This window comes from Aphis gossypii, chromosome 2 (genome assembly GCF_020184175.1).
Source record: "Aphis gossypii isolate Hap1 chromosome 2, ASM2018417v2, whole genome shotgun sequence".
NCBI lineage: Eukaryota > Metazoa > Arthropoda > Insecta > Hemiptera > Aphididae > Aphis > Aphis gossypii.
Genome location: NC_065531.1, coordinates 27,273,166 through 27,287,650, shown reverse-complemented (window position 1 = coordinate 27,287,650; position 14,485 = coordinate 27,273,166). Strand labels below are relative to the sequence as shown.

Sequence of the window (14,485 nt, the reverse complement as noted above, 5' to 3'; positions counted from 1 at the left end):
GGGCCTTCATTATGACCCCTGTGTGTGGCTGTGCGTTATTCGTCGTGACGGCGGCATAGCGGGAGAGTAGGGATGCTGTAGGCGGCGGCCAGGCGTCCGGTGTTGTGCCCGACCGGCGGCGGTGGTCGACTGTCGGACGAGTCTTTAAACAGCGATTTTGCCGACGGAACGTGAATTACTATATTATAATATGTCTGTTTGAGTGTGCATGTGTGCTTGTGTGAGCGAGTGTGTGTGTGTGTGTGTGTGTGTGTGTGTGTGAGAGAGAGCGTGTTTTTACTTTTCGAAACCATCATCGCGACCATTTTTGAAAATTGTACATAATATTAAAAGTTTTTTTTTTTTTAATCCTTTTACGCAAAATCCACAGCGATCGGTTTATGTGCGCCTACTCGTATTGTACTGCGTACGACTGACCGTGTTTTTTTTTCCTGCGCAAATGAATGGTTGTGTAAAGGGTGGTAGTGGAACGGGGTAATAGCCCGTCACAACGCATTAAGTGACATCAATAATTTATATAAAGTGGTACCCATGTGGCTGCGTTTCACAGAAGTGTACTGTTCGGTTAATCTGTACATTGGATACACGACGAACATTGCGTGCGTGTACGTCACGGCGAATTCACTAGATTCAAGATAATTCACTTGAGGTTATTTAGTAAATACCATAAATATAATATTAATAAAGCGTGTAATATGTAATATTTTACGAACAGAATAAATAAATAAAAACAGTTGAACACAATGGACGGTCTTGTGAGAAAACGTATCGAATGGTTTTCATTTTATAAAACTGGATTTGAGATTGACAAATGATAATAGCGTAGCGGAGTTTATTGATATTATTAATCGATAGTGGGTGGGTACTTCATAATAAATAATATCATATTATTAGAAACGGAAAATAATATGAAACCGATAAATATTTGAAATCAAACATTTTTGTTTTTTTTGTATAGTCCGTATTAAATTACAATAGTATTATGAGTAATAACATATTATATTATTAGTTTTACTAGTTATCACGTTACGTTATAATATTATCGTAATTATAATATCAACAAAACTAAAGCTGATGATTAGGTTTAGTTACATAAATTAATACGGTTAGTTACCTAATGAAATATATTTTTTTCACTTTATGTCAGGATAATAATTACTTTTTTGCTTAAATATTCATTCCGTCGAAGTAACGAGTTTTTACGACTGGGGTGGAAAAAGTGGGCCGAACATATAAATATTAACACCAATTTGGTACCTTTCTAGCCACTCAACATGATTATCACGGACTGGACGTTTATAAAACAGGAAATTAAAATAACGCAAGATTTACTGACGTTTCACCCACCTCAAGACAAACTCGTTCCCGTCATGTCGTTTTATACATTTTTGATGCATATACCCTTCTGAGTTATCGTTCCACACCTGCTGCAGGCCCATACCGTTTGATCAATATCGTCGGTATATCTATTATATATGCGCATTATAGGCGTACACACACCCTGTTCAAACCAGGAAGAAGAGAGACTAAAGATAATATTTGCTCGGACACGGTTGCTGTGTTTTCATTTTTTCTGGTTATATATAATTCTGGTTTACCTTACGCTAGGCAGAATAAAAATACACTGTTTTCGAATCGGAGAGAAACAATAATGTCCGTCGGCTATGAAAATATATTGTCTCAACGGAATTACTTAGCGAGCGACGACTAGTTCGAGTGAAAACTGTTTCGATTTTTCCGGCAGTTTATTAATTTTATCAACGCACACCTCAATAATTTTAAATCATTTGGGAAATGTACTTTGGAATAATTGAAATCTAAAATTCTATTAATATTGTTTACTGTGATTGTATTACATAGCGAAAAATGTTAATACTATTTAAATTGCACCTACGAACATTAACAGTTTCTTAGGTGGATAGTTTATTTGGTGCTGGGTTTTCATGCCATTTGAAGAATTAAAACGAACTACGTATTACTGCCGTTTCCATGACAAATAAGAATCGCCTTTTCAAGCAAATGCGCGGTGCAAAAAGTCGAGACATCTGCTTACGTTGGCAAATTTGTCATGTGCCATTTTCCGAATCCAATTGCCAACGACAGTTATTCTGGAATAGCCAATGAAATTTTGTGCATAACGTTCTGAGTAACAGAATATTGCGTTTCTACAACACGGTCGTTGCGATTTATCTTCAGAACAGTTGCACGGAATGGCCAAACGAAACACATTGGAGGGGCGGGTCGAGTGTAAAAAGAAATGAAAAGGAAATAATATTCGTAAACATAAGTAATATCGTGAGATATTGATTAAAAATAAAACAGAAAAGAGAAAGAAGGGCGAATAAAAAGGTGGCTATAAAAATATGTGTCTCACAAAATAAAACAAAGTAAGAAAACAGAATAATGAAGAGAAAATAATGAATAAATAATAATATAATATATATATATATATATGTATAATGAAGATTGATTTCCTGGCATCCGCGAGCGGATTCCATCTGGCCGTTTAATTACCGTGTATTCAAGACGAAAAACAATGAAAAGGAAATTAATTCTCCCCGAAGACGACCGGAGGAGAACGAACACTGAACTTTGCTCGCGTCGTCGTCGCCCTACCGAAACTTCGATTAAACTTCCTCGCATAATAGTACATATATATCCAATCGGCAGACCACCGCCGCCGCCGCCACCGTCCCCAACCGTCCCGTTTAAAATGATACCAACGAACTAGACCTCGCCGACTTCTCATATATTATATATATACCGTTACATAATAAATTATATTATTCACACATACGCCACCGAAGTCTGCTGCAACCGTATTTATGAAAATCGCATTCGGATTGCATTTCGGTCGTAAATTCACGCGCGCTCGCGCGTTAAGCGCTATCGTGACGCACGACCGAAATCAACGAAATAAATTTCGTACGATAAACACACTGTGACGGTATATAATGTGTTAATAGTACGTTCGTGTACTACAGTTGTGCATCAGTCGTGTTTAGTCGTACGATTATTCGAAAATATTGTGTTCGCGCGGTCATCATATAATTATTGTAATCAATTGTAGGCATGAATTATTATAGTGACTTCACTCTCGACTCGTTCGTTATATATATATATAGAACTAAAACCTTTCGTCTTTGTTTCCCCTAGTCTTTTATGTCCACGGTTTTTATTTTTTTATTGTCATATGAATCGTTTTGTAGGTAAAGTAGAGATACAATGTCTAATTAAAAACTGTACAATTCAAGAGAACGTAATATATAGCTCTCTGTATATGACCAACGATATTACTATTGGTGTTGATGAGTACTTTTTATTATTCACTCGGATCACTTTTGTTTTCCCTTTACAATCGAAAAAATATTTTGAGATGACGCGAGTAAAATAGTGTTTTGTTTTAATGAACACTCGGCCAAGCGTAGAAGGTAAGGTGTGTTGTGTAGGTAGGTATTATATTTTGTGATTCTGCGAGCTGTGATGATCTCGAGGTGGAAAATAAAGAATAAAAATATATATTCGCACAGCAGCCGGTAAAGCACACAAACAAAAGGACCATTGTCAAATCGACATCAGCGAACACCTCGGTAACATGAACATTATTGTTTTATGGCTGGATGATCGCCCGCGGCGTCTTGACACCGTCTCACCGGTGTACAATGACGCGTACTTCCAATTATTATTATTATTATTATTCGAACACGGATAATACACTAACACACTAACCGATGTGCATCATCGACTTCCTGCTATTCCTTGCTATTGGACGGTCTAGGTCAACAAGGACTTAAAAAAAAATGATAAAAAAAAAAAATAGGACATTCGTTTATGACCAAACAATGCTTGCCTAGTGTTTATGGTAAATTTATTCTTTACTCATTTTTTTTCTTTTTGTTCGTCGAGAGAAAACTGTTAGCTGTAGATTATAATAATATTATTATTCAAGTTTTTTTCTTCAATTGAGCATACGTATTCAGTATTCTTGTATTGTTTATTTTAATACAGTAAATAAGTTTACTGTATGTGTATTGAACGCATCTTCGACAATATTGTGTTAATATTATGCGGCTTAGTATGACATTGTTTTCTGTAAAGTTTTTCCTTTTTAAATTATTGTAATATGTACATAATTAATGTCTAAATACTGCCGATTTATTTTTCTAAATCTACTACAAATAGTATAATAACTGATGATTATTGTTGAACATAGGTACAGGGTAATTTTTATTATAATTTAATATTCACGTTTAAACTATTTAAATATTTTTGAGATAAATACTTGTTTCAGTATAACAAATTCTGAATATTAATTATTAACTAAAATATAATACCTATTGAATTTAAGGCATATAATAAATTTGTATGCACTATATTTACTATACTTATATATTATTATATTACTCATATGCAATGTATATAATATGAACTCAGTGATGTTATTACACTATATTATGAATATACTTGGTATGAAATCTATAAATACAATTATTATAGGTACGTGTACTGCTATAAATTAAAATAAATACGAATGTTTGATTATAAAACTAAATAAATATATTTTATCGTTCATTATTATTATAAAATATTATTCTTTTTTTTTTTTTTTAAATATATATTATAGTGTATGTTTAGTAAATCAAATAGCCCTAAAAATCTTTTTAAAAATACGAAAAATGAATGTCAGATCACCGATTGAAAATCAAAAGAAAAGTTGTCTGTAAAATATTACGTGTTTTTTGTTTTGTTTATTTTTCTTAGAAAAAACAGTTTTCAGAGATAAACTCCTAAGACATTTCGGATGTCATTCTCTCCTCTATGCCACTAAAACGGAATAACGATTTTGAACGCTTCCCGCCTGAAGTCGGCTCGTGATGTTTTTAACAAACTCAGCCGACATAATAACGGCCGTGTGCAGAGCTTTCGGTTCATTAAAATCAAACTTTTCTCATTACCGGGCGTTTTAACTTTGTTAAGCTGTCGGAGAGGCGAGCGGCGCAGATAATAATAATAATAATAATAATAAAAAACCGTCACCCTTTAGACCAATTTTTTTAAACGTCATCGTAACCGTGAAAAATACAATTTAATGATTTAATGATTCTTTTCTTTAACTATCTATATGTGGTATATTAATTCAAAAATATTTTAAAATGTTGTCAATTATAATTTAATTACATATAGAATTATGTCGTATTTATATAAAGGTAAAAATAATATGAATGGACTCTTTAAATAAACATTTCTCAACACTTTTAAATAAAATTGATGACGATGATGATTATGATGATAATAATAATAATAAAATACTTTAGAATTGTAATTAAAATGAACGTTATATTGTCAAGTAATACAGTTTTACCCGTTTATAATTTTTCTCAGTCACTAATGATCCGATATAAAATTTTAAAAAACACTTCTCTATGGTGTTAATGATGTGTATTTCATATTTTTATGTTTCAAAAGTATCTAAAATGTAATTTAATAAACAACTATGGTCAAAAATATATTATGTTTAATAAGTAATTACTGAAAAGAAAATACATAGCATTACATCGTGTAAATTATCAACCGTGGATGAAAAATGGACGGTAAAAAAAAATATCATGGCGTCGTAGTCATACATGGGTGATTTGCATTCTTCGGTACTTCTTCTACATTTCCGTTACACATTATAGTGAATAGTTATTATATATTGTGTTAAAAAATATTGTTTATCTTTTATTTCAATTATAACTGGAACATTTTATTTGAGGTGGTCTATTATTAAAAATTCGTTTCTTTAAAAATTAACTGTACCGCCATAGTTATTAATAATATATTTACTATTATTAGTAGTAGTCGCAGTTAAAGTAGTGGTAATTGCACTTTACTCCGTATCTAATTACATTATGAAAGTCTATACACTGACGTTTTCCCAAATATTTTGCGGTTACATAGCGCCCTCGATGCACTTCACTCTCCCTTAAACTAGCAAAACATAAAATTATTATGATCACGTTTAATTATGATTCACGAGTGTTATTTCAGGCAGAAACCCTCCTATGATATTGTGGGAAAATGGGCCAAGCGATTTTTACATCAATTAAACGACGGTCCCTCGCTGTTATAACTAATGGACTCGCCGAGAGTGTGATCCATGAAAGCCATCTACTATGGAGGTCTGTTTGCCGCTAGTTGGAAGGGGAAAAATGTAATATATATATCAGTACGAGGTCGTCTTAACGATTTGTTTGACAAACGAGCGAGGAACGGTTTTTAAGATTATTTAATCTTAAATATAGAATTTACTGCTGCGTTTCCGAAAAGAGGAGAAGGGAGGGGGAAGACAGAATGAGAATGAGAGCGATTCGGTGGAGTTGTTATCATCGTGTCCCCCACGTTTAATTATAAAATCATTATCATCCACCCGGTATACACCATTAAAATCTGTCACGGGAGGTTTGAATATTGTAAAGTGTTTTTATCCATGAAAAATAATATTAATGAACGAAATACGGAAGGGGAATATAGAACTGCTTAGTCCGGTTGAAACAAAAGACAAGGTCGGTGCTGAAATTCAACACTCTAATATATTTTTTCGCTTGTCGACTAATCGGTTTAAATCATTCTCATCTGACGGAGTTGTATTACACCGCGGCGAAGATCCTCTCGCATCGCTGACTATACTGGTGTTGCTCAAGGACTCGGTTGAAATGTAATTTCTCATTTTTCACTAAAATTAATAAAACTGATTTTGATTATATAAAATCGAACGCGATTGCATTGTAACAACCTATTTTAATTTAGATTACTAAAATAATATAAACCAAAATTGTTGAATTAAAATCGAATAAAACTAACAGACTAAATATAGTTGTTGTACATTTTATTCATTTAAGTTGTTGTACATAATAATATAGAAATTATTAAATTAAGATGTTAAGTAATATTCATATACTAAAAACTCATATCTTGATAACATTTATTTTTGTATTTATTCCAAAAAGTTCAAATTATGTAAGGTGCATAGTATACTATATTGTTGCCTGGTTTTCTTTCTCTTGTATTAGATTGACTTATCAGATTACTGGGTAAAACGATACCAAATATATACTAGTGGGTAGTATTTTTTTATGTTATTTTTTAAAATATATACATTATATGTTAAGTACTGTTCTTTGTATATATTACAGATATATTGTGGTAAATAGAAACATATTTTAAACAGACAAACATAAACATCGTTATGTCTGTATAACTAGACATATATAAAACAACAAGAATAGCAATAATTTTAGATGTCTATAGGATAAGTTTTTGTTTAATGATATGACGAGTGATCTCGTTAGGTTTAAAATTATAAATGAAAAGAGAAAAATCGAAAATTAAATTATAATGTACTAAACTGACTGCAGTGGTAAAAAAAAACTAAGTGGTGTGTTCTATGATATGGTTTTTAAGAACTTTTTTAAACCAACACGATAATACAATGAAATATCTAACTGTGGTATTTCCTTATTTTTGAAATTATATTTTTAAAGAAGAAAAATAACATATGTATGTGCAATAAAATGACCCAATGAATGATGGGGTTCTTGGAATATAACAAAAGTCGCAAGGACATCAATCTTATAAGTGACGTTGGTATGTGTCCTCGGACAAACTAAAATTACATGCCATTATATTATAATAAAAAATTATACATTTAATATTACATAAATATTTGTTATTCTTTGTATTTAAATAAGTCATATTATGTTAAATTTATATTTTCTAAAACAATTTATCATATTTTTATTGAGAGCTTAAAATTATTTATCAAAATGTACTTAATTAATACTTTATAGTTGTAAATAAAGAAACAGAGACAGAAACTAATAATTAGAAATTTGATTGTTTTTTTTTTTTTTTTGAACTATGATAATACAATAGGATACACGACGACAAACAGAGTTTCAATGACAAAAATAAAATTGAATACCATTGTATATTATATGGATAATCAATTTAAGTTGTACTAAAAGTATATATATATGTATGTACTAAAAGTATATATATATATATATAACAATAATAAAATTGAACACGTAATTAGTGTTAAAGAAATTCTATATGATTCATTTCAATCAGAAAATTGATTTGTTGCACAATATTTATATTTTATTTTCATTGTTATATTTTTAATAGTTAATGTTTAAAATATATAATAAATTACTTTTTATAAAATGTATACACAATTGATATTTTAGATAAATTATACTAAATTAAGATTCTAGAATTAAAAATATTTTGTTTTGATATGAAACCTTGATTGAATCATATTAAATAGACCGAAATACGTTTCAACTATAATTTAAAATATTATAAATTTATAAACGCTAATTTGACACATATATGTATATAAAACATAAGATGACATACGTTGGGAGAAGGGCACAGTTATAGTGACTTTGTAAATGTCACCCTTGGGGTGGTTGACAGGCAATCAAAACACATACCTCCGGCCATTCATGGGTTACCGTCCGAAATCAACCCTTTTTGATTAGTGCTTCCTGACCAGGAGGTGGTTTATCGCACTTATACAGCGCTATTCACCCTGTCCACAGCACTTCAGCTCGTCTTTCAGCCATTCAAAATTAACAAACCCCCGGGAGTCCACTTTCCGAGGATTAGTTGTTCGAGCATAAATCCTGCGACACACGAATTTACAACGTACACTGACTTCGCGGATAAACGTTTTATTTACGAGACGTTTTCTGTGTTCAGTAAATTTATCCCCGTTAAATGCATTTATGTGCTATTATTATTTATTTGTATTTATTTTTTTTTATGATCACTGAAAGCTATGAAATCGATTTCACATGGTTATGCGATGACGCTCAAAAATTTTTCTGACAAAGACGGATGATAACCACCATACTATGAGCTTTGTTTATTACAAAAGAAAAAAACTGCTAGGACGGCGCGGCGTTCTCTCGGATTTGAAAAATGAGCGTACCCCTTTATTTTTACCACTTATTTTTTTTTCGCCATCAGCTCTGAGTTATTGCAAATGCAATATGAATTTGAGGATTTCAAGAGGCTTTCACAATAAAAGTTTCTTTTTCCATCACCGTTTCTCGTGTACATAACCCTTCCGCGTGCACCGCTCATATTGTCTTTAGATAGTATTGTTCATATTGTCACATAGCTTTGCTCGTATTGACAGTTTGAACTATAATACGTTCTTCGGCTATTCTTTTTATTTTAGATTCTGAGTGGAGCGATGAATGTATCGATTTTACAATGATGTGCGTATATTTTTCTGTTTGTCATCACATTTCGGTGCAGCAAAAGCGCTTCGATTTTCAAAAATAATGGTAGTATCTGTTAGCAAAGTGAATCTAGTTGATATTTAGAAGAGTCAAAAGTAAACGATTTCTTTTTATTTATAACTTGGAAAAACAATTTTTACAAAAAACCAATTTTCGACCAAATCGATTTTGTTTTTTGGCGTAACTGAAACTTAAATTTGACACCGAAATATGTATTTTAACAAGATTCGTAAAAATCGTAAAAATTGCAAACTAATTTGTAGTTAGAAATGCATTAATATATATTTTTTTTATACAGATATGTTTTAAAAATTAAGTGTGCGATTTTTTCATAAGCAATTCATACTTGTATCATTACGCATTCTATATATTAATACCTAACAACGTAAATTTGATGTATTCATTAAGCTAATAAACTAAATAAATTTGCTAGACTATATTTGACTATCTGGTTGCCTTTTAAAATGTTAAAAAAATAACAATTAATCATTTAATAAATCGCATCATTTTATCACATGAATGTATTAGTGTATTGCGCTTATACTACTTGGCTAGTTTTTGATGCGCTCATAATATGATACACCATTTAAGTTAACAACACTAATGAATTTTATAATTGACTATCGACTGAGTCGTAAAATAACTAAACACGTATATTCCAATACTCGTAAACACTTAACGGTATTATGCGCTTATTTTAATTACCAAGTGAACGTACCATGCCTTTATTAATTTAAAATTATTCGTCAATAAAATAACTTGATGTACGAAATGTATTATTAGGTTTTACTAATCATAATAACAATTATTATTGCTAATAAATTACCGTTACAATATAAATAATAATATTTGCTTTGTTTGACCGAAGAATGAATTTAACATAAATCAAAAAGGGTGCATTGAAGTCGTATTTGCATTTTGATGAATAACGCAAATTTTCTTTATTTTAAAATTCCATTTATCCGCAAAACGGAGAAACAAAAACCACTCACTTTTTGGCTTATGAGTGTTTAAAATACAATAACAATATATAGTAATAATATGAAATGTTGAATTTTCGATTGTCGTTTTTAATAGAAAATGAAGACTTATAATAATGGGGAACTCAAGACAGACAAGTGGCTGTTAGAGAGCTTAACATAGACCGAGGGGTCGTGTGCCTCCATCGTATGTTTGTTTTTCAAGTAACTATAAGGGTAAACAACATTGGTCCTGGCGTTAAAAGCCTCGAGTCGTCGTTGTGTTTAAACGTTTTCTCGGGGCAACAAACATGAGATATTGCTCGGGTCACTAATTCTTGTTCCGGGCCTTTTATTCAGTAATAGACGAGAAATGCACCGCTGACAATGCCCCGTTCATTTCCTCACTATATAACTCACCCCCTCTAGACCAAATACATGTATATATATATTTATTCTTTCATTGGCAACGATGGAGGAAAAGGGTTGGAATAGTCAGAAAATAAATAACAGCTGTACACGTTATTAGAAACAGTAAAGTGTGAGTCTAAATTCCATCGTATTCTACGGAAGAAAATCCCTTTTATTATTTTCCATGCATTTAAATTAAACTGTTTTCACCGAGAAAACTACATTTTTCTCACACCATAGGCTTACCGTGTAATAGTAAGCTCCTGTTGATACTTTTACAACCCCCTTACTTGTGTAAAGGCTTCTGTAGAGCTACACATAAACAACTGCGTTCATGGTGTGAAGGTTATAGTGTTCTCCATTTCTTTTAAAACGATCGTTAATCAAATTGTACAGGAAATGCGATGTTTAACAAAAATTATATAAGTAACTAAAATTATGTAACGGCATTTAAAAAGAAAAAAATTCTATCTAAAAGTTCTTTAGAAATAATGTTAAGAGTTAATATTTTTCTCGTTCGGAGCATCTATAGTATTATTCATTTTAAAACAACCAAACAAAACTGTCTTGTTTGTTTTATTTTATTATTATTTGTTTTCAAGTTGTTAGTTTTTAAAAATGAAAATCAAAGAATACATATTGTAGTAATATTCAAAGGAAGGCATATTGTACATTGTCGGGTGAAACATAGCGTTGGATGTTTTTTTTTTTGTTATTAATAATATCCACGAAACAAACGTCCGAGTTCCGCAGTATTGCACACAACCGTCCATTTCGTAATTAAAGGAAGCAGGTCGCCCCCGTACTGCATTGATCACTTGCCACGCGAACCCGTTTGCCAATTATCGTGATTGAGTTTTCTGGTAAATGGGTGGAGCCCCTTTAGATCGCAATCACTATTATTTAACAACAGCCGCAATAACAACAAAAACAACAACAGTAATAATAGTAATAAAATAGGTATATCGTTTAAAGATGCTGCGCGATGATCGTATTAACTGACACAATGCACTATTATCTGAGCAGTTCTTAAGTTTGACGATAAACGAAAAGCTTCATGGAAAATGTACGATGATTCAGTATACAGTGTATCTTCACTAGTCATTTCAACTTAATTCTGTATTAAAAGATAAATTGTTCTTGATCCCTCTTCTTCGAGTTGGTCAAAATCTCTCTATTTGTTTCTTTATTTTAATGCGCGGAGGTTCTATTCACGAATCGAATCGATTCAAACTTTGTAAGGTGTTTTAATCAGGAATATTATGTTATTACTTAATCCCCGGAACGTATTAATAATGAAGTATGCGCCACGTTGTTTAATCAAGCGAGAACGTTACATTTTTGTTCTAAGCTCTTACTCGAAAAGTACGGCGTTGAGTTTAGACTTTATACTACCGTTTTGTGATGCCAGTGTCTTATTATGTGTATTTTTTTTTTTTAAATTTTTGTTTTAAAATCCTACTTTTTGTTTGCAGGAAAAGCGAACCGAGCGTACCAGCCGTACCAACACCGCGGTGACAGCAGCGACGGGGAATGTGACGAAGACACTACCGAGTTCCAGCCCAACCGTCATCAACACAGCTTACAGCACCAGTATCACCGGCACCGTAGGCCGAACCACACATACCAGCAGCCCGGTGCTCTGCTCAACACCGACACCAGCGGTACGTCAGGAAACTGTTCGGACGCGACGCTCACGGATTCGGAACTAGCGTTCACCAGGGACGCGACTTTGCAACTGCACGACGGCGGTAAGAGCGACATTTTTGTTTCCGTTACGTAGTCATAAGTTTTAGTTACCAAACATTCAATAGGCCCCAATGGACCTGCGATTCACAGATCAGTATGAATTATTTACCGAGTTGGGAGCAATTGTTGTCTCCCCCCCCCACCCCCAAATGATTTATAATCAAAATAACAACGGTGTTTTTACAAACGTTTCGGATACGATTCTATTTTCAATTTCAAGTTTAATACCAATACTTATACGATTAAATATGTTATTATGCTATAATATTTTGACTAGAGCTCACATAATTTATGTTAACTTAACTAGTAAACTTTTGAGCTTTTGACATAAAAATATTTAATATTCTGGATTCCTTACCGTAAAATTCATAAACACATATATAAAAAAAACTATAGGAGGTTCGATGTTCTTTTTAAATTGTGTGAATTGTTTTGTTTTTAGTTTTTACCTACATTTTTCAAACCGAATCTGACGCGTAGATAATTTTGAATAATATCTAGTGCACACTGCATACTTTTTCGTATCTATAACTATGTGTTCTGCACACAGCTAGAATTTTTGTCGTGTTATCAGATTTTTCTTATTTTTTCTAACGAATAATGGTCGTTTTTCAAAATTAGCGACTACCGTCATCCCCGCCAAACAACAAGCCAATAAGATTTATGTGCGTTTAAGAGTCGTGACGAAAACAGTGGGCGAGAGGAGAGTGTCCCCCTTGGGACTACTCCGTAATGGTAAAAGAAACATAGAAAAAACCTAACCTCGAGAATATCCAAACACACTTGTTATCAAAACAAATTGTTCCACCATTATGGCTACGAATAATAAGGGACATTTATTACAATTTGCTCATAGTTAATTTTTACTCTGTCGTGCTTGTTCGTTATTGTTGTAGTCCGGATAACGTTATTATTACCATTACTGTTATAAAATAATAATATTATATAAAATACAATGTCGTCGAATGTGCAAATATTTTTATTTTTATTGGTAATTTTTAAATGGTTCCATTCATTTTTTATTGTGTAACTACTATATTATATAGCGCAAATTGATAGAGTAAACCATCAATCAATTCAATATTCGATATTATTATACACATTTTATACGTATGTGTATGTATGCGTGTTGTTCATTAGGTAATTATAATTATTCTGCGGTGCTTTTAGAACGTTTTATACACAGAGCCTTCGATGGAAAATATCCAATACGCTTTTAACATGATTAACGATCAGACCGGGATGTTATTATAACGTTGTTTGAGGAGGGGGTGGTAAGAAAATGCATAATGCTAATACGAAATACAACTATATAATATAATAATATAGAACATGGCTCTACCAGTAGAAATGGAGGGGTAGAATATTGTGTTTGACCGGCGTCCATCAATTAGGGGAAATTGATGTAAGCGCTCGCGCCGTCCGTATTATTCCGCTAGGCACCGTGTGTATATTCGCGATGGTATAATACATTAGATATGATAACTGAAAATATCCGATGCCGATCGGTATTGTGTGTTGATGTGTGGACTGGTGGAAGAGAGTGGGCAAAAGAGAACGGTCGACCAACCAATGAAGTAAATCAGGTAAATTAAATTATTGTACGATATATATTATATTAATATAATATCATTAAAAAGCCCCGTCAGCAAACACGAGTATACGATTTAATAATAATAATAATAATAATAATATATGTATTTATGAAAAGGTACTATGTACACTAAGTATACCAGCATCTGAAAAATTAATTAAAAGTGCGCTTAAAGTTTAATCTAATCACTTTAACTTGATTGTCGAAAATGATACAATTCCAACGCTTATATTGTTTATTCCTCGAGAATGTAATTTATAATATATTTAAAGTTTACATCAAGGTTAAATATGTTAATTCATAATTTATTTTTGACAAGATATTTTCCGCTCCCGTCGAGAAGTAGATTAAATGATAAATCCGTGCAACTGATTAGCACTTTAAACCACAGTTTATCATTTTAATTAAAGATTTAATTTTATAACAAACTATAAAAATTGTATATTATTTGCTTTCACTGAAAAATACAATTTTTA

The 14,485-nt window shown here is 32.0% G+C and overlaps 2 protein-coding genes across 5 annotated transcripts in view; both read left to right on the top strand.

Annotated features, from left to right (window-relative positions):
- The window catches only part of LOC114131900 (branched-chain-amino-acid aminotransferase, cytosolic), a 484,947-nt gene that overhangs the window by 64,899 nt on the left and 405,563 nt on the right, over positions 1–14,485 (top strand). The gene's annotated exons all lie outside the window — the stretch shown is intronic.
- LOC114131785 (teneurin-m) overlaps positions 1–14,485 on the top strand; it is a 199,025-nt gene that overhangs the window by 152,600 nt on the left and 31,940 nt on the right. For all 4 annotated transcript variants that reach the window (XM_050201294.1, XM_050201293.1, XM_050201295.1 and 1 more), the window contains one exon: positions 12,142–12,417. In XM_050201294.1, the coding sequence (XP_050057251.1) occupies positions 12,142–12,417 (276 nt within the window). The remainder of the gene's footprint in view (positions 1–12,141; positions 12,418–14,485) is intronic.